General features: G+C 47.0%; 1 protein-coding gene across 1 annotated transcript in view; it reads right to left on the bottom strand.

The window, feature by feature from the left end:
• LOC116384274 (otogelin-like) overlaps positions 1 to 20464 on the bottom strand; it is a 58923-nt gene that overhangs the window by 12713 nt on the left and 25746 nt on the right. The window contains 25 exon segments of the mRNA XM_031848778.1: positions 148 to 350; positions 453 to 557; positions 1189 to 1293; positions 1391 to 1600; positions 2017 to 2205; positions 2847 to 2985; positions 3265 to 3485; positions 3657 to 3843; positions 3930 to 4019; positions 4250 to 4401; positions 4504 to 4681; positions 5318 to 8106; positions 8515 to 8560; positions 8562 to 8595; positions 8982 to 9099; positions 10673 to 10951; positions 11122 to 11304; positions 12253 to 12279; positions 12537 to 12693; positions 13218 to 13334; positions 13602 to 13721; positions 14720 to 14866; positions 15073 to 15207; positions 16517 to 16655; positions 17950 to 18057. Of these exon segments, the coding sequence (XP_031704638.1) occupies positions 148 to 350; positions 453 to 557; positions 1189 to 1293; positions 1391 to 1600; positions 2017 to 2205; positions 2847 to 2985; positions 3265 to 3485; positions 3657 to 3843; positions 3930 to 4019; positions 4250 to 4401; positions 4504 to 4681; positions 5318 to 8106; positions 8515 to 8560; positions 8562 to 8595; positions 8982 to 9099; positions 10673 to 10951; positions 11122 to 11304; positions 12253 to 12279; positions 12537 to 12693; positions 13218 to 13334; positions 13602 to 13721; positions 14720 to 14866; positions 15073 to 15207; positions 16517 to 16655; positions 17950 to 18057 (6178 nt within the window).

Below are 20464 nucleotides of genomic sequence, written 5' to 3'. Positions count from 1 at the left end.
ATGGACATTAGAGAGAATACAGGATTTAAGACACTTCAGCTTTGGCCTCACTACACAGGCAATTCATTTATCGTATGTTTAAACCTGATTCTGATCGTTGTCCCAATTCTTAAACAAACAAATGTAAAGATATCAAAAATGATATGCATCTATTATGAAATCCCTTTTTCTTAAATGTTTAAATATCCAGCCCGTGCATGTGAAAACACAGAGTGTGTGTGTGTGTGTGTGTGTGTGTGTTGTCTGACCACATTGGTAGGCGGGGCAGCAGCGGTCCGTGGTGTTACCGTCCACCGTCAGCACCTCGCCGTCCTGGCAGAGAGGAGGCGTCTCCGGACACGAAGAACACACTGCGGGTAAAAAACACACACACTTCATTGGTCACACCGACGGCTTCACGTGAACCTGCTGATGATTCACCGGTAGTTACGTGTTTGAATGTTTGAACTGACTGCAGATGTGGGCGAGACAGCAGCTGCCGTCGGCTCTGGTGGCGATCAGATTCTGGTCGTCTCTGCAGGCGGGAACGACCGACTCGCAGAGTTCAGTGTCGCACTCTGAAACATGAAAGGAAGAGTTCCACGCTTGAGAACAATGTCTTTATTCACTATCATAGTCGAGTTAAAGGACTAAATATAGCACTTTCATATCTGTGTATTGAACATGAAGCACAAGGATGTTAGCTTAGCTTAACATAAAGACTGGAAACGGGGGTACACAGCTAGCCTGGTTAAGTTAAAACTTAAATTATTTCTATACTGTTGTCAGATAGTTAATGTGTCTACCTACATGGCCTGTTTACTCCAGTGTTTACTTCCTGTCAGCTGATGGGAGGAAACCTTCATGCCAATAAAGACACGTTGAATTGAATTGAATATGTTGTATAGTTGTAATCCTCATTTAAATTCACAGTTTCTGAATACGAGCTGTGTGTGTTTCTTAATGGATTAGTTTTTGATACTTTCACAGTATTTATAAAGAACTTAGACCGTCTCTATAATAAAAACCTCTTCCAATGTGGGACCTTTAAGATATTGCACTAGTTGTTACTGTGACAGTGAGGACACTTAAAGACACGAAACGTCTGTGTTGGTATCACTTGATACAGATGTTGATGGTAAACATTAGTGCCTCCCTTGTAGAATAAAGAGAAGCCATCAGAGTTCACTGATCAGAGAGGAAACTCACCACACACGTAGTCCGGACAGCAGGAGTCCTGTCTGTAGTACGACACCAGCTTCTCCCCGTATTTACACTCAGGAGGGTTCAAGTCACACAGGCTCTGGTTACACACTGCACACAAGAATAAAAAGACACAATATGAGCCTCAGATTTTACGCTGTTCTCTGGAGGATTTTAACCTGAAGCTCGGGATCCAGCGTGGCCTCACCGCAGACTTTCTGCGGGCAGCAGCCGGCATCGGCGGCCAGGCCGATGAGCACCTCCGCTGCTCGACGGCACGCCGGCGCCGCCGCGTCGGAGCAGTTGTACTCCACGGGAGCGACGGTGTCATTGTCGCAGCGGTACATGCAGCAGGCGTCCTTGGAGGCCTTCCACACCTCGCCGTGTGCACGGGGAGCGCCGGAGCTGTCGGTGCAGGCTGTGAACACACAACATACAGCCGTGATCTCTGGCTCATTGGTAATGAGCCCACGGCACTGAAGCAGACAGTTTATGGTCTCAATCTCTAGTTTCAAGTCTTCTTCAGTACAGCATGATGTTCATTTAGTACATTATGGTCCATTTAGAGTCAAACAGACCATAAAGCAGGGGATGCTTTAGGGCGGGACTACAGTGATTGACAGGTTTCTACCAGAGACGTATACGGCGTCTCTACGTCACTCCTCATTACATATGGTCTCTTCAGTTCATTTGTTGCCATAAAAAACAACATGGTGAGGGCGAACCAATGGCTGACGTCATGGTGACTACGTCCACTTCTTATTTACACTCTATGGTGACGTATTTTCCAGGTTGCCTGAACATTAACATGCCATCCGTAAACTGGCGTCCTACCACACTTGTCCGGCGAGATGCAGAGGGCGGTGTACGGCCGGTGGAGGAGCGTTCCCTCGGGGCACACGCAGCCCTCGGTCAGGCCGGAACACTGGTCCGGGTCCGAGTCGAAGTCGTGGTTTGGGCAGGACTGAGACGTGCAGGCCGGCAGACAGGCCTGATACCGGAGAGCAGCGGGACACGAGAAGGCTGCCGGAGGAGACGCACACACGTCAGAGAGACACACACTTTACTTCAGGAAGCTAATTTCAGACACAAGGCAGTTCAGAGCGCTTTACATACAACTTTAAAAGACAGAGTGCAAAAGAAACAATAATGCATTTATTACTTAACTTGTTTCTTTACAGGGTTTGTATAAAGGTAATAAAGTAGTTTATGAATATGAGATATGAGTTTACAGATAGTTATTGTTCCTCTCTATAGTGGAGGTTACACCTTCAGTCTATCTGTGAGTTACACTCCTTGTCCTGTTCCTTTTGTTTGTTCGTCCTCTGGCTTTTTGGAGAATACTGCAGCTCACAGAGTATAAACGCTTCCGCTCATGTTTGGATCTCGCGCGCCGTCTGCGGCGGCTCGAGCTACGGCGCCAAAGCGCGACTTATAAACAAAGCTTTAAAGAAGCTGCCCAGCCACACATCAGGTAGCTCAGTTATTCCTGCTGATTCAACTTCTATGTACATCTGTCTCAACGGATGCGTGAGAGATATGTAACCGTATTTTATTTGGATCGCTCCCTGATCCAAATCACAGTTTTTTATTAAGGCTCTTCACACAGAAGAGTTTCTCTCCGGCTCAGAGAGAAGCTCGTGAGCGTCTGACAGAAGTCTTACGGCAGTAGTCCGGTCTCCTCCACTCGATGCAGATGTTGAATTTGTGGCACGAAGCCACGTAGGCCGCCAGCGCCACACACTGGTTGTTGACGTACTCGGCATCTCGTACCCAAACCTCACAGAAGGTGCTCGGCGGGACCTGGAAACAAGAAGAAAACATCTCCTGATTAAATGAAACAAAGACTTCTTCTATCATTGTGATACCAGAAAAAATAGATGATTTATATTTTAAAACATTTAAAATGATTTGTCTTTTACTGAAGAGAAGTGAGCAATAATGCCAGAAAAGGGCTGCAAAGCTAAATACATGAGTAGGATTTTTTCTGTGTTTAGTTCAGAGCCAAGCAAAGTGTCTGCCAGCTCCTCCGTATAAGTAGAGGGAACGTGGGAACGAGTTGACGGACGGGTTGTAACGTACGAAGGCGTGGCAGGGCTCGAAGGCCTCGTCCTGCAGCATGAGCAGGCAGCCGGAGCAGTCGCTCGTGGAGCAGTTGAGCTCTCGGCGGCGGCTGTAGCTGACGTAGCCCGTGGTGTTGGGGACCTGCCAGCTGTCGATGAAAACGGCCGGATCCTCGCTCGCGCCCACCGTGGTGCCGTTGGCCAAAGTTAGGTCGTTTGTTGGGTCTCCGTCACAGAAACCTGAGAGAGACGGGTTCACAAAAACACTATATTTACTTACTCGTCATGACATCCATGACATGTGACGACTGGAGCTTGCTGCCATATGTAGTTACTGGGTCCATTAAAGTCTTTTAAAGCGTTTTAAAGAGCAGCTAATACAGTGAGAAGCGTGCCCGGAGTAACTCCTACCACAGAGGCCCATTGTGTGCAGCTTGTTGCCGGAGCTGTCGGTGTCGATCACCATCATGCCGGTGCTGTGGTACCACTGCAGCTTGAGACCGGCCGGGCTGCGGATCAGGTACATGTTGCCGGTGTCGTAGATCTCAAAGCCAAACCTTTTGAATCGAGGCTTGGCGTAGCGCGAGTTGACGTAGAGCTGAAAGAAGACGTCATCAGACGCTGCTTGTGTGTGACGGCTGTATTTATATGCAAAGTAACAACATGTTGAGTGTTGCTGCTCACCCTCCTCTGCAGCCGGTTGATGATGATGTGGTTGGATTTGTGCGTGATGTTGAGCGCCACCAGACACAGGTTGGTGAAGTTCCAGAGGAGCTTTGGAAAGAAATTCAATAAGTAAACCTCCCCAAAGTTATGCAAAATGATGCATTAACCTACTAAATGTAGAGTCAAAGGTTTTTAACGAGGGAATTTTGGATATCTCCTTGTATCAAACAGACATAAAACAAATCTATCTAATCTAATCTAATGTATATATACAGTGTTGGAAGAAAAATAGCCCAAAATCTGTGTTGTGTCTCCCACTACGTGTGATATTGACGTACTGGTGACTCTGAATCAGCAGGACACTCCTGAACCAGGACACTGACGGTCTCGTCGGGCAGCTGGGTCACGATGTACAAGGCGGCCTTGTAGATGGCAACGCTGTTCCCATCAAACGTGATCACATTCAGATCCGGAAACATCGAGCAGCGACCTGGAGCACACGGGAGGGACGACAGTGAGAACCTGAAACTATCGGCCACATCTGAGGGAAAAGAAAAGGGTCATATTTTAAACGTGTGTCTGTTTTCCTCACATGGACAGTCCCACTTCGGGCAGCACTTGTCTCCGTTGACCAGAACGGCAAAGCCAAGCAGGCCGCAGTTCGGGGGGTCGGAGGTGAAGGGGCAGCTCTGAGATTTGTTGAAGAGGACGAGCTGGTTGTTGACGCAGATGTACTTTGTGCACTCATCGACGATCTCTGCATACGGAGGCTGGACGGAAACACATTTAAAAAAAAATGAAAACCAAAGAAGTGACACAACAAAAAAAATGAAGATGTTTGTAAGAAAGACAACCAGTGGAGACCGATTCAAGTAAAGAATAAACTCTAAATCTGCGGTCGCAGCCTTTTCTGGAGCTTCAGTGACTTCTTCAGGTGTCATCACGTGACTTAGTTAGTACTAATATTGGTCAAATGACACCAAGTGGTTGAATACGTTGCCTCGCCCCATATGAAGTATACGACGAAGAGTAAAGCCAGATCAAAGCAATGCGTCTGCAAGTGTCTGCCATTGTTAGCATGTGATGACACTTAAACAAAACAAAAAAGCGGTGCCTTTTTAGTTAATGTACCGCAAAAATAGTTTATTGACACTTTCGGCTTTCCATACCACTCATGTGATTAATAAGTGAACCATAGCTTTAGAATAAACCGTATGTTGTGCAATAAGCACCTTTCACTTCTGTATCGTATTAATTAATGACTCTGCTGCTCTAATGGAGGAGAAACACAAGAAGGATACGTTTTGTGTGATAAAAGCAGCAGTTTGTGCTTTTATTTTGAAATTTATGGAAAACTGTGTTGTTACTGATTATGAATTATGTGACTGAAGTGAAGATCAACCTACTGTGCACATCCTCGTAGGCGACACAGCCCTGGACGTCGTCACCTCTGCCGTGTGTCTGGACGTTTCCAAAGGTGTGGAGAGCGATGAGGCTGCAGGAGGACCGGTGCGATCGACTCCGTCCTGCTCCGTAGTTCGGACCGAGGTGGCTGCTGGCAGTGACGTTGTAGCGGGAACAGCGGGCTTCTGGGTAGAGGTCAGGTGAGCGTCAGACGGAGGCGTCGCCGGTCGGGATGCGGACGGCGACGCGTCACTCTCTTCGGTTGTCGGCGTTTTCTCAGGTGTGGCCGACTCTCCGGTGGTCGTCGTGGGGACAGCTGTAGACACCGTGACTGTGAGAGCGGGAACAGGCGCCGGACCGTCGGCGGTGAGGCCGTGAGTCACCGCTGCGGTCGTGTCGGCGCGTTCGGCCGCGCTTGACGTGACGACAGACTCGGCAGATGTTGTGACGGCTGCAGACGGCAACCCTGACGTGGTTGTCGTTCCAGAACTCGAGGGGACCGACGGTGGACCGAGAGTGGTGGATCTGGTTGTTGATGCCGGGGGCCTTGTTGTTGCAGTGACCCTCGCAGTGACCGGCCTGGCGGTTGACCTCTCAGTCGACGTGATTCTGGGGGTAACTCTTGTGGTCACGGGAGCCCCGGGTGTCGATCTGACGGCGGTCGTCCGTGCGATGGTGGTGGTCGTTGTAGCCGCTGTGGGTCTTTCAGCGGACACCAACTGGGTGGTGACTACGTCCCGGACAGTCGTCGGCCTCGGAGCTGCAGTGGAAGCAGTAGTCGTGTGCGGCGGAGACCAAGATGGAGGCGGCGTGGTTGTAGCTCTCGTTGACGCCTCCGCTCTGCCGGTCACTGGATGTGTCGTCACTGCAATCGACTGAACAATGACGGGTCTGAGCGTGGAGGTGACAACACCTGGTGGAGCTCTTGTAGAGATGGTGGTGAGAAGTGTCTCAGGACCACCGGGCGCAGGTGGAGGCGGGGGAGTAGCCAGTTCCCTGGTTGTCGTGGCTGCAATTTCTGCGGTTGAGATTTCAGGAGGCGTTGTGGTTTTGGCGGTGGTGGCTGTCACAGCAGCTGATGTCGCAGAGGTGACAAACGGCGTTGACGTTACGGGAAGCCAAGGCACTTCGGTAGTTTTAGCGGAAGTGACTTCAAGGACGACAGTTTTAGACGTGACCTCTGGTGGTGTCTTCACTGTGGGGCTAAAGACCGAGGTGGAGGCGGTGTCCCAATGCCACGGCTCGGAGGAACGAACGGTAGACGCAGGATGTGTGGAGCTCTCTGCTGTTGGTAAACTTGGCAAATCAGTGGTTTTCGTAGGAGGCATTGGCGGTACAGTTGGTTTTGTCGTAACAGGAGGGCCTGTGGGCACGGTGGACATCTCTGGAGGTCTGGAAGTTGTGGTCCGAGTGGTTTTCTCCGCCGGTGGGACGGCGGTAGTCCAGGAGGTTCTCTCGGCATAAGTCGTGGTGGTGGAAACGGGAGAAGTCGGGATGTCGGTAATCTTCAAAGATGGAGGTGCAGCCGTTGTTGGGAAATCTGCCGGTATTTCAGACACAGTGGATTCAAGTATGGTCACTTGCTTCGTTGTTGTTGTTCTCCTGTCTGTTGCAGCTGAGGAAGGAGCGGATGGTGCAGTTGTAGTCGATGCAACGTGGATTGGAGATGACGTCGGTATCTCAGGAACAGCTGTTGCAGAAGTTGTAAGTTCAGTGGGAGCGGTGTGCAGAATCTTCTCTGTGGCAGCAGGTGGCGATGTTGTCTCCGGACTTATGTACGGTGTTGTTCTACTGCTGGTGAAAGCTGCAACTGGTGCGACTGATTCTGTGGTTTCAGCTGAAGTGACTGTGGGTAAAGAGGTAGTTCCTGTTTCAACAGGAGGTGAGACGGGGAGAGGTGAGGAGGTTACTGAGGCTGTGCTTGGTAAACCTGAAGGGATGGGTGTTGTTGTTGTTGTTGTTGTTGTTGTTGTTGGGGGAAGTTGCTCCACTGTTACAGGCTTTGTGATGGTGTCTGCTATTGCAGTGGTAGCTGAACTGGGAACGGTGGTCCGGTCTGTAACTGGAGCCGTCTCTGAGACCGGAGCAGAACTTGCACTCGAGGCGGTTACAACCGGAGTGACTGCTGCTGAATGTGTCGTAGCCTCTGTGGTCTCTGTGGTCGGGTGCACGATAACAGGAGGAGGGGTACTGATGGCGGTCGGCCCTTCGATGGAGCTTGCGGTCGGTGCTGCGGCGGTAGATGGCTGCAGGCTTGTGGCAGCAGTGGTGGAGAAAAGCGGCTGTAGGAGGTCGGTGGGCTTGATGGAGGAGGTGACCCAGAAGGGAGCCGTGATGGCGAAAGGAGACCTGCTCGTTCTGGACGTGATGGGGCCGGCGGTGGAGCTCGCAGCTCTGGTCGTCCACGCTGCAGCAGTGGGCAAAGCTTCAGTCGCTCCGACGGTAGACGGCGGCTCCTCCACATCCGGCGTGACAGCGGAGGGCGCTGTAGGAGGAGACGGGGGCTCTGATGTCCTGGAAAGTTCAGGAGCTGCAGAAGTAGAGACGGCGACCGGACGGGTGGGCTCTTCAGGGGCCGGCGGTGCTTTAGACGAGGCTGTCTGTGTGCTAACGGCGGGACTAGTGGTGGTGGTTTTACTGGTGGGAGCGATGGGTGGAGGGGTGGAGGGTGCTGTGGTGGTGGTGGTGGTCTGGCGGGGGCTAGTGGAGGCAGCAGTGCTCGTGGTGGTTGCAGGAGTGACAGCTGCAGAGGACGGTGTTACAGGCTGCACAGCAACTGGGCCCTTAATGCCTGAACCCAAACAACAAAGAGCAAGTTAGAGAAGCACTGACAGAGAGGAGCGAAGCTTCCTTTGGCTCGTATTTCACGGAGGGTTCGGTGTATTTAGGGTTAGAGGTCATGTTTGTTGCCCTCCTGACTCTTCATCACCTCCGTTCTCTACTCATTTCAGGGATTTGATTTTACATTTTTAACGCCATAATTTGAAGTTATTGTTGATTTGCACACTGATAAACAAGAGAATTAAAAAATGTCACTTCATATCAAAACAGTTGCTAAAAGTAAAGATTTTAACTAATAACACCATATTTCATCCTACTTTCAAAGCGTGTAACCGCTGCTCTGACTATCCAACCACACAACGTCCACACAACGTCCACACAACGTCCACACAACGTCCACACCTGACAAGATACTCACAGTCTTCAACGAACACACAGCGACGGGTGACCTCATCCAGGACCATGTGGGGGGGGGCAGACAGGAAGGCAGCCCTCCACTCTGTACAGAGAGCGACACACAGCCGTGAAAAACAAAACAAAGTACAGTGAAACGTACAATAAACGTTTAAGCTCATAAAACACAAGGGGTTGTGAGTGAAACACAGTTTGACTGGATTCAAAAGTCTGAATTGTTGAACATCACGTCCACATCTTTTCAATGCAAAAATATAAATAGACTATAAATACGATGAGTGGAATATCTCAGTTTTGCTGCAGAGAATATACAGTATTCTTATTGGAGCAAAGAGTACAAAGTGTCAGAAGAGTTCTTTGTCCTGTACGTCCCACATAAAGCTCTTATTTTCAGCTCCATCAGAGGCCTGATGTGTGCCTCTGAGTCCAGTCGAGACTGTGTTTGTGTAATGAAAAGGTCAAAGGTCTCACTGTGGGATGGCGACGCAGGCTTCAGCTGACGAGTCGCTGCAGGTCTTGAAGCAGGGGATGACGCAGGAATCGTACCGCCACTGACACCGAGGACCCGGCAGGGCGTCCGCGCTGGGGCCTGATGGAAAACACACTTTACTGTTTTACTTTAAGGTCACGAGACTGTTACGTCTCAAACATCGGCCTCGCTGAACGGATATAATCTGATCTGAGCACAGCTAAAAGAAAACTGTCTCATTGTTTTTATGTCATTTATTTTTGTGCATGTATTTATTTTCGTTGTCTATTTTACGTATATATTTTTAAAGCGTCTTGCGGATAGTCGTTCATAACCAATTCACCACAAACACTTCCCGTCCCGCAGCCCCTCCAGGACGTCCCGCGTCCGCTGAGCAGCGTCAGAGAAACACAGACGTTTAACATGAAGCTGCTTCTTTATTCACTGTTTTAATCAGCGGGTCTGTGTGTTTAGAGAGAGGAGAGGAATGATGAACACTGAAGGAATCCAAAGCAGGAGAAGCTGACGGCAATGACGACAACAACCCCCACGATCCCACGCTGCTTCACCACACGCCATCTCTTGTTGTTGTTTACATTTAGAGACACATAGTGGCAGAAAATGACACATTGTGTTGAACCCTCTGAACCTGGTGGCGGGTTTAAAAAGCTTGTTTTCTTATTTTAATGTCGGATTTCCAACTTTCTGACGGCCCTTGAACACATCATGGATGAACCAGGAGAAGCAAAAACTCAGTGAAACTTTGACTGAACTGCAGGCTGCTGAACCGAGCAGAGAGGAGATGTCAAAATGTAAATAGCTCAATATATAGATCCCACTGTTTTCCAATTCTTGTCAAAGAAATGATCAGAGAAATGTTATTTTTTGTGATTTAATGGCATTATAAATGTTATACTGCACTAAAGACAAGTTTGAGCCTCACAACTGTTTGTGGTTTAAGTGCTTAAAGTTGCATCATGATCTCTTTCATGTGTTTTTAACAGTTGCACCGTTACATCAATGCTTTGAGATGTGAGTGAAGGCAACAATGAAACCACTTTTGGTTCCAAAGTGTTAAAATATACTGAACAGTCTCAATAAACTGCTCATAAAGTGTTGATACACAAACATGACTCTGATGTCGCCTCAATCTGCAGAACAACAGAAGAAGAAGAATATGGTGTTACTCATCGAGAAGGACTCTCAGAGCAGTAACGTGATGAACGTGAACGTGTTCAACATTCTCTGCAGTCAGCAGGAAACACAATCTGCTGCCGGCTCCCTGCCCCTTCCATTACCTAACACAAACGCTGCTGTATTTTTAGCTTGGGATTAGCCCGGCTGCTCTCTGAGCGGAGAATGCAGCCGGAGGAGTCACTGCTCTTCACCTTTCACCCCCGGTGGCCAGCTGATCACCGAGGCTTAAAAGTATAACTAGAACCTCGACATGCCTCTCCAGATCATCTTCTTCAGATTTATTTTATTTTATTTTATCTTATTTATTAATATTTCATATTGTGTCATAGTTTTCTCTTTATTAGTCGAGGAGGTGGACATTTTCTACGGAGGCTATAAAACACTGGGAATCACTGAATGTTTTCAAAAATATTAAAATCAAATCCGTTATTTTTTGTCATCAATCGCAGTTTGTGTGATGCATTCGCTGCCCGTTGGTCGTTTCAGTGCCGCTGACCTGTCAGTCTGAACAGCGTGGCCTTGCGGAAGCTGTCGGCGTGTCTGTACTTCAGCAGGTGGAGGCGGACCGGCGTGGCATGCAGGAAGAAGCCCGGTTTGGCGTGGGACTCCAGCGAGTCGTAGCCGGGGGTCCAGGTGTTCCTGTGGAGGACGAAGGTGGCTCCGTCCCAGAATGCATCGCTCTCCTCCCATTTGGCCAGCCTCACCTGGCCACCGGGGCTCGCGGATAGGAAGTGGTTTGGTCTGTCGGCTGCCTCGAAGGAAACCCGCGATGTGTCTGTGGAGAGAAAGAAGATTCATCTGTACACCAGCAGGAGGAAGAAGCAGAGACTGAGGTGAAGAAACACAATAATTATTTAAAGCTTCGCTGTGTGTGCCTCGCTTTAGGACACTTGGACATGTGGCTGTAGAGAAATATTCAGGTATGTCTGAATAGAAGTAGCTCACCGTGCGGTCGGGCTTTGCTGAGGCCCGGCGTCATCATGAACTGCAGGAGGACTCCGGCGGCGGCGGCGGCGGCGGTGCTGAAGTTGCCGCGCTGCAGGAACACGGAGCCACTGGACCCGCTGGCCGCCAACAGCGTCGTCCGATCCCTGAAGGTGATCAGCCTGAAGGGGCCTTTACCCAGAACTGCAGACAGGAGGCCACGTTAGCATTCACGCAGACTTAGACCCACTTTCTTTACATCACAGCTACATCTTGCAAACCTTTTTGGGTGTATTTTTCCAGCAGCACGGAAGTGAAGTTTAAAACCGGAGTCGAAGCAAAAATACATCCAGTTAACCCTGAGAGACCCACAAACTATAACCTCACCCCTAGATGGCACCAGATCCTACACACTGGACCTTTATAATAGGCAGAACAATCACTCTCTGAGCCCCAAACAAACAAACCTGTTTTGTGTTTTTTAAGGGGGGAGCTGGAGGGAAGGGGGGCACGGGAGAACCAGAACCAGGACTGAGAGGGGCAGACTGTCAGACCCTGCTGCTGTAAAATGAGGTTTTCTAAAGAGACTCTGGTGCTCAGGAACACTACCACTTTAGTCCACAGGGACCAACAGAACACAAAATAGAAGTTCCCTGTAGCAACTTTAATTAAAATAAATTGTGTAACAGGACGTAGAACATTCTGATGGAAGCAGATGACGGCATGTCAGTGATACCAGGTTTGTCAAACTTTAGCCTAACATTGAAGATTCATCAGGTCATGTAGTTTCATATGATACCAGTATCTTCACTCCAGCTTTAAGGCTGAGCTCTACAGCCTCTTAAAGACGGTGATGTGGGCCGGGATCCCCGGGTCTCAGAGGGTGAAGGAGCAAAAACAGGCAAAAGAAAAAAAAAAAAACTGTAGAGTTATTGTTTAAATCTCAGTAATCCTGAAACGAACGAGTGACCAAATATCCACTCCCTCCAGTTCTGGCTGTGTGAAAAGTGTTTTACATGTCACTTATAGAAGCAACCTTGTAAATGTGACAGTGTGTGTGTGTGGGTGCGTGTGCGCGTGCGTGTGTGTGTGTGTGATGTATTTGGTCCATTATCTCCCATTATCTCTCAGCAGAGAGATTGTTGAGCGTACCTTTGTTGTAGAATTCACAATCATACGCTGCAGAGAGAAGCACAGACAGAGTTAATAACAATAACAACAATAGTTATAGATGTTAAAAAGTGCTTCATAAGAAAAACAGGTTCCCGTTTTTAATGAGGCATATAATATATAATTATGTATTATTATAGTATTTTATAAAGAGCTGTTTAAGTCATGAATAGAATTAGAATAATGTTTCTTGTTAAAGGATATCTGCTTTAGATGTATATGATGACTTGAAACAGGTTGAAGTGAAGTAAAGCGCTCTGACTCACGGCACAGAGACGGGGAGCGCCAGTCCACAGGAACGCCCTCGTGGCAGCAGCGCTGGGCGTACGCCGCCACGCTGGTGCAGAAACACTCGCAGTCGCCTCCTCGGCTGCAGGCGCACGTGTCGGCCAGGCAGTTCATGTAGAACCAGGTGACGTCCACCTGAGCATGCAGAGGAACAAACGCTTCTTTCAGGAGTTTATCGAGAATAAAAGTAGTTAAAGAAAATGTACCTCATATTTAGATAACTTAATAATAAATAAATATCTAAAAATATATATTTTATACATATATATTTATATTTTATTATATATATATTATATGTTTCATGAATATTTATGTAGTTGGGAAATTATTGAGAATAAAAGTAGTTCAAAAATGTAAATCCAATCTTTTCAGTATCAAACACTTATCACGCTTGATGGATGTAAAATTCTAATAAATAGCTACAAATACTACATTTTGTATTTATTTATTATGCATATTATATTTAAAATAAATAAATAATCACGTGTATATATATATATGTATATTTTATTATAAATTGTATTTTTCATAATATTTTTTCGTTATATTTAGTTATCTATCTTATAAATACAACACCGTGAAGATTTTCACAGTAACAAACATCTTTTAAAAAGACGATCAGATGCATCAGAAGCAGCAGCTGTAGTTCTGGTACTCACCACCGGGTGGCAGGCGTGGAAGACCTCGCTGAGCAGGACGCCACACTGACGCTTTGCAAACGGCTCTCTGAGCGGACTGAAGCTGCAGGGGTGTCTGATGTCTGGACTGTTCACACACTGAGCACACACACGCACACACACACACACACACACACGCACAGACACAAACGCACACGCACACGCACACACAGTTGGGGTTGATAACAACTTCTTACTAGAGGTAAAGCAGTAAAGCAGAGGTGGAAGAAGTATTCTGATCCTTTTTTTACTTACTAAAAGTACTAATACTACAGTGTAAAAATACTGCTCTACAAGTAAAAAGTGGATACAAAATAACTAACTTTAAAGCTAGAATAAATAAAAGCTCGATGACGTCTCACTCACCTCTGCTGCCGTCCAGCTGTTTCCAAACTCCTGTGGAGTCGGGGAGTCGATGTTGTCGGGCGTCCGCATCTCGTTCACCGTCTTCGTGTCAAAGTTCCCGCACAGCCCGCTGAGCTTCCCCTGAACACATCACCAACATCTCTCTGTAACTAAATCTAATTTATACAATGATATCCACTTAACAGCATCCTGTTTAGAAAATGAAAAAAGGTTCCAGTTCACCAAACAAGAAGAACCTCCCCGTCTGTTATTCTTATCACACTGCTACTGAAGTGTTGCTGCAATACAGCCTCTGACCACCGATGGCAGCACTTAGCGCTCTGCTGCTGAATAGGTCACACGTTACGTTTGATGTTTAATGAATGTGACTAAAATGTTCCGGTTTTCTCTGACAGCCATCATAAACTTCTTTGAGGAACTTTAATGTTGTGTTGATGCTGTCGTCCCTGTGGATTAAAGTGGTAGTGTCTCTGAGCACCAGAGTCCATTTAGTAAACCTCTCATTCTACTGCAGCAGGGTCTGACAGTCTGCTCCTCTCGGTCCTGGTTCTGGTTCTGCTCCTGGAGGAGGAGGAGGAGACGCTGCTGCTGCTGCCGGGAGCTGAGCTCACCTCCTCCCTCCGGAGCTCCGGCTGCAGGTCCAAGGCTGCAGGTGAAGCCGGATCTGGGTCTGTCCACAGTGGACCGGTCTCTGCTGGAGGATCTGGGTCTGTCCACGGTGGACCGGTCTCTGCTGGAGTCTGAGCTGAAGGAGGTTCTGGTGAACCTGCATGATTTCATCTGGTTTCACCAGAATCCAACCCGGTGGCTCCGATGATGAGCATTAAGAATAACTCTATAGAAACAGACCATCTTCTCTCTGATGGTCTCTTTACTGATGGAGGTCTGATAGAGGATCAGGACTACACTGAGGCTGGTTCATATAGAGGACCAGGACTAAATTGAGACTGGTTCAGGACCAGATAAAAGTTCCTCACTGTAACTTTAACAAAGCGATCTCAACTCAAAGTCCACCTTCTTAGCTTTCGCTCATGTCACACTGTCTTCATCGGTCGTGGAGTTTGCTCAGTTAGCTGACGGTAACTTTAGATGTATACATTTTAAAGTTAGTCCTGTACCTGCCAGCGAGGTCCGACCTGGATGTGGACGGTGGTCTTGCGGTCCCAGAGGACGGTGACGTCTTCATCGGGGAAATGAACCACTGTGAAGTATCCGGCCGGCCAGATGAACATCCTCTGCTTCCTGTCGATCACGCTCGAGGGATTCTGTGAGAAACACGAGTCGTTTTTCAAAGATGTGATTCCTGAGTTGACTTAAATACGACGAGCAAACAAATCATCCACTTCAAGGTGCAGCAACAAAACATTCACATTATTCAGCTGCACATATTTTTAGAAATGAAGCTTCTTTTTACTGCGACAACCTGCGTCAGTCTGATATATATGAAATATAAACAGAGAGCGTCTCTCACCGGTGTCCCAGAGTCTTCATCGAATGCTACGAAGGATCTGCCGATGTTGATGAGCAGAGATTTCCTGCAGATGACTCTGCTGTCGAAACAGTCGACGTTCTCGGCCGTGACACTGAGCATCACATCGTCGCTGCTCTGTGGAGGAGAGGAAGCAGTCACATTAAACCCAATATAATATACGCAAACTTGTTTTGTCTTTTCTTTCTGCCCTATTTGAATTTACTATTTTTCTACGTTCATCGTCACTTATTATTTTACTGCACAAAGCCAAGTTTCCTTGATGCTTGATAAAAAATGATCTAAATGATTTGACAGTGATGTTGCAGTGAAAGGTTCCCTGTGGAGTCTGAGGCCTCTCGTGGTGTTTCTTTATCAGTAGGTAACTGTTTTGTTCATCTCGTGCACACACACACACACACACACAGCGATATAACGACACACATTGGCCTTGTGGGTTGGGGGTTCAGGTTTCAGGGAACACAGTTTGACGTGTCACAGTAGAAGCAGCGCACGTGTAAATAACTAAATTAACGACGAGGCTGAATTCCATTTAGCTGCCGTTTTCCTGCCGTGACAAGTCAAAATGTCGGCTGATTGTTTCACCCTATTCCGCTGATCTACAGGCGGCAGTAACACGCTGAGATAAGCAGCAATGCACCAACAAGTGCAGCGAAGAAGAAGACTGTTATTAACGACGCTACATTTATGAGGAAGGAAACGCATTCAACACAAGTATTCACGCTTTAATCAATGAGTAACATCACTTTTGTTACGTTTACAAGAAAACTCCACGCGGCCCCTTTAATTGTGAAGGACCATAGCAATGTTATATTATGTTGTTAATACCGTTTTGTCTAATAAGAGTTAATCTAACCTGGACGCAGTGATTGCTGCTTTTATCTTCTGAAGACTTGACTACTGTAACTCCCTCCTCTCTGGCATCAACCAAAAGTCACTCTCTCGCCTCCAACTCCTTCAGATTTTACTGATCACTTTTAAAGCACGTCTGGGTCTGGCCCCAAAATATAAAGAAATGTTGACCCCCTATGATCCGGCTCACAGCCTTAAGGCTTAAAACTAAAGGTGACCGTGCTTTTGCCATCAGGCTCTCAAGATCAGTAATCTCTTTTAAATCACTTCATTTGATGTTGTCTTTATTTTATTTTATTTTTGCCAGTTTAATCATCTAAAAACAGGCTTAATTTGGACAACAAAGCTCCACAATACTGTAAATAAACACAGGGAAAATGGGATTTTTTTTATTTTTTACTTAATTTTTGAAACTGCCAAAGTCACAGAAGACATTGAATACTGGAGTGATTAACTTTAGTATTGAGTATTTTTCAATAACAACTGAAACATCCCAGCCCTCAAATAACACAAACAGAGTGCACAGATGAACATGCAACGGGTTTTGTGTCTCTTAAATGAACACGTTCAGTACCTTCACCAGATAGACTTTGCATGCACCGACGTAGTCAAACAGCAGCCCGTCAAACGTCCTGTAGTGGCGGTCGCCGTAAGCCATGCACATGGACGGGCACGGACGGAACACACACTGGAACGTCCCGTGCTGGCAAACACTACAAAGACAGCAGAGCTTCAGTGATTCAGCAGCAACTTGTTCCCACTTAGTGCCAGGACATTTGTGTGTTCGCGTCTGTAATGGCCCCTCCTTTTGTCGGGAGCCTCGGGTTTTTTTACTGCGGTGAAGAAAAGTGGCCGGTGAATTGTCGAAGGCTGAATTTGCGCTATTAGTCTGTCATCTACATCTTCGTCCCACGGCTGTGGCGTGAAGAAGAAATGACGGAGATCGCTGGGAGAGCGTTTTCTTTTCACCAGCGATGAACAGTCTGAAGCAGAGAGTCGCACAAGGGCCCGCTCTGTCTTCTGTCCCGTGATGGCGGAGAGTTATGGATATCAGGTGGCCACGATCTCAGGCTTTCAGGCAAAATCTGACTTTGAAATAATTAGCATCGTTGTTGGAGATTTGTCTTGATTCTAATGGACAGAGTGTAGCATACCCAGTGGCAATGAGTGATTTTAGAGACCCCCCAAAGTTTTGCTATCGAGGCTTTGGAGGGGCTGAATGGGTCCATTAAGGGGCCTCGGACCACCCAATGACAGATATTGTTGGCGAATGATTGGGGGGGGGGATACAAATTTGTGTGGCATGACAAAGGCAGATCAGATTTGTTTTTCAAATCAGATCTTTAAGCGTCCGCACTGCCATCTGCAAGTGATCAGATTTAGGATTTGTGTGTCCAGACGTCACCAACCGATGTGAATGTGTGGCGACGCCGGTGACTCTGGTGACGCCGGTGACGCTGGTAACCGGGCTTTCTAACAACGAATGCTTTCGCCCTCAAAACACAATCGTGCTGTCATGTCTCGGGGGCAAAAGCGAGAAGAGAAAAGCAGAGTGAATGTGAAAGAAGTATTTTGGCATCTGAAGAAGAAAAGGAAGAGGAAGAACGCCGGGCTTCTTGGCAAATCTTACACAAATTACAACTTCCTGGTTCATCACATGATGCCATGGGGCCCAAAAACGACTTTTTCCCATAGACCTGAATTGGAAAAGAGAGGTCTGTTCCCCATCATGTCGTCCTCCACAGCGCTCTGCTAGTAGCAGCGTGCTCAGCACTTCCACACTTTGAAATCCTATTTGAGCGACCAGAGCATCAGAAATCCGATCTGGAATCGCATTTCAAATACAATTTGCAAAAAACGTATTTTTTTTGTTCTGTCCAGACTTTCCAAAATCAATCTGGAGAGAAAAATGGATGAAGACCCACTGAAGGAAGGAAAAGATTGTGTGTTTTAACAAACAAACGTGATTTTATATGCAGCTGGGTCTTAAAAAATGCATGAACGTACCACTGATGGCAGGGGGAGGAGACTCGGTCTCCGGGGTAATACTCCTTTCCTTTCCACAGACAGGGGCAGAATGCAGGTTCAAAGCACTCGTCTCCATGTTTCAGCAAGCTGCAGGCAAACATTACAACTGTTAAAGATAAAACACCTTCGCTGTGTATCTACTGATGAGATGTAGTGGCTTGAGTTCAATAGATTCTGGGGCTGTTTTCTCGGGTTAAATCCTGCAACTGTGGACCTTTAATCTTCATGTTTCCTGTTCAAACATCCAGGAGCAAGAGGCTGGCTTCAGTTGGTTTGGTTCGTCCATTGAGAATGATGGTTTATAAATATATCACCACAGTTACAAAAGTAACTTACAAAATCTATGTCTTATCTGTCATTTACTTTGAACTGGTCTGAGCTGTAATGACAGCTTCTCTACTCAGGGTCCACTCAGTCCTAAAACATTCAGAAGGTTTGGTAAAACTTTCTGTGACGTCCATTTCTATAATGCATTTTAAACAAACCTATAAAGCGTTATAATCTGCGTATAATTATAGTTATAAGCACTTATAAACATTTCTAATGCTTAATAACATCACAAAAAACTCACTCTTCAGACTACATTGACTCAAACTACGACGCGCTCCGTCCAGCTACAGGTACAGCTGTTTCAGGTGCTATCGATACTTCAGTCAGATGAGTCTTTAAAGTGTTTGTTTTCGTCATCATTCCGTTGTTCATCATTTAAAAGTTGTGTCAAATTTGAGCTCTCAAGTTCAGCTGTGACCCGTTTACACAAATTAATTCATTTTGCAGAGCTTTGTGTTGTTCTTGCAGAGATTTAATGATATTTTTTCACTTCACTGAGAGCAAACGATTATCACTTGATAGTGACTTATAACTAGCTTGTAAGTCCTGTAGTCGCTTTCTTTCATGCTGAATGACGTGATCCCAATAATGTATGAGCACACCTCTGGTAAACTAAATATCTAAAGCGGCTATGTGACCGCGGTGTAGTCCACATCATCGTGGTCCTGGATCCATCGTGGTCCAGGATCCATCGTGGTCCAGGATCGAGCTGCACTTGGCGGGCGGACAGCAGCACAGAGATCAGGACTCCGTGTTCACATCGTGATGATTTGTGCTCAAACAGTCAGTTGATGGACAATGTTTCCCTCATGTTGAGTTCTTAAAGTGAAGATGTCGGACATACTGTATTATCTGACCAGAGATTTGTTTTTGTTGCTGCTGTTTACATTCATTATGATGCAAATGAAAAACCTATTGTTTTGTTTGTCATGTGTTTGTTGTGTGACAAACAGGCTACAACTGAATTCCTTTGTGCATCCCTATGTTGCATAGTGACAATAAAGGACCCTTGAACACTTGATTGTCCTTCCTCCTGCACGCTCTACCAAGGCACCAGCACCAACACCCCTCACCGAAACCAAACAGAGTATCTCCAGCTGGTGAGAACGCGTCTGACGCGGACAATCTGGTGCTGAGTGATAGAGAAACCGCTGACCCGATTATCCAAAACATTGTGCGAGTTCATATGAGACAACGGTACAAGGACGTCTTGTAATTCAGACAAACTCCTCATGAATGAACCAAAGACGAGCAGTAGATGTGAAGCCAATCAGAGTAAGAATCAGCTGATTGAACTGTTGAGTGAAATCATCAATGGGGCCGATGAAGGAGCCTAAACCAGTGCAGTCTAAATGGTAGTTTCTATACAACACAAGCATCGTTTGGGGCTCCTGTGTTGGATGATGAGGACCGTCCTCAGAGGCAGAGCCAAAGCAGAGCGGAGGGAGAGAGCTTCAGTGACTGGGCGACCCGTGGATGAAAAGCGGTAACACTCGTTAGCTACATGAGAAAACCAGACAATTAGGATTCTCAGAGATAGAGAGAGAGAAACGCTCTTTGTCCGGGACGCCTCCATTTGCTTTCCACTCCGCGGGACGAGGCTGATAAGTATCTTGTAATATCCAGGGTTGAGCTACATCCACTGGCGAGGCCGCGGACAATGAAGCGACATGCTGAATGGTCCCGCCACAAACCTCAGGTTCACCTGAGTAGAGTTACTCCCCAGATAAAACCGTGTCAACAGCTTCCTTTGTGCCACCGCCAAGCTGCCGTATCGATTACTCTGATCAAAGATTCTACAATCGTTCATTCTCCCAAAACCTACGTGCACATTATGAATACATCCTCATAAACACGGCCCTGATTTGCAATCGGACGAGTTTAAAAAGTGGCGGTAGAAGATGTAGCTGCATAGAGCGGCAACAGGCGAGCGAGACGGCGCAGTGTGTGATGCATCCAGTGTTCTGCACGGCCACTGAAGATCACAGGTTTAAATAAACCAGATAACGAAAGCACAAACCGTCACACACTTTTAATAACCTTCGGTGTTTGTCGATCTTCTGCCTTTTTTCAAAACTACTACAGAAGTGAAGCCAGGCGGCAACTTCCGGTTCTGCAGAGTGAATCCAAAGCTTCATGTGTTAAAGCTGCATTCTCTCTAGTG

The sequence above is a fragment of the Anarrhichthys ocellatus genome, unplaced genomic scaffold, assembly GCF_004355925.1.
Source record: "Anarrhichthys ocellatus isolate YVR2014 unplaced genomic scaffold, GSC_Weel_1.0 scaffold8, whole genome shotgun sequence".
Lineage (NCBI taxonomy): Eukaryota > Metazoa > Chordata > Actinopteri > Perciformes > Anarhichadidae > Anarrhichthys > Anarrhichthys ocellatus.
Note: the sequence above shows the minus strand (reverse complement) of the source record. Positions and strands in the feature narration are given on the sequence as shown.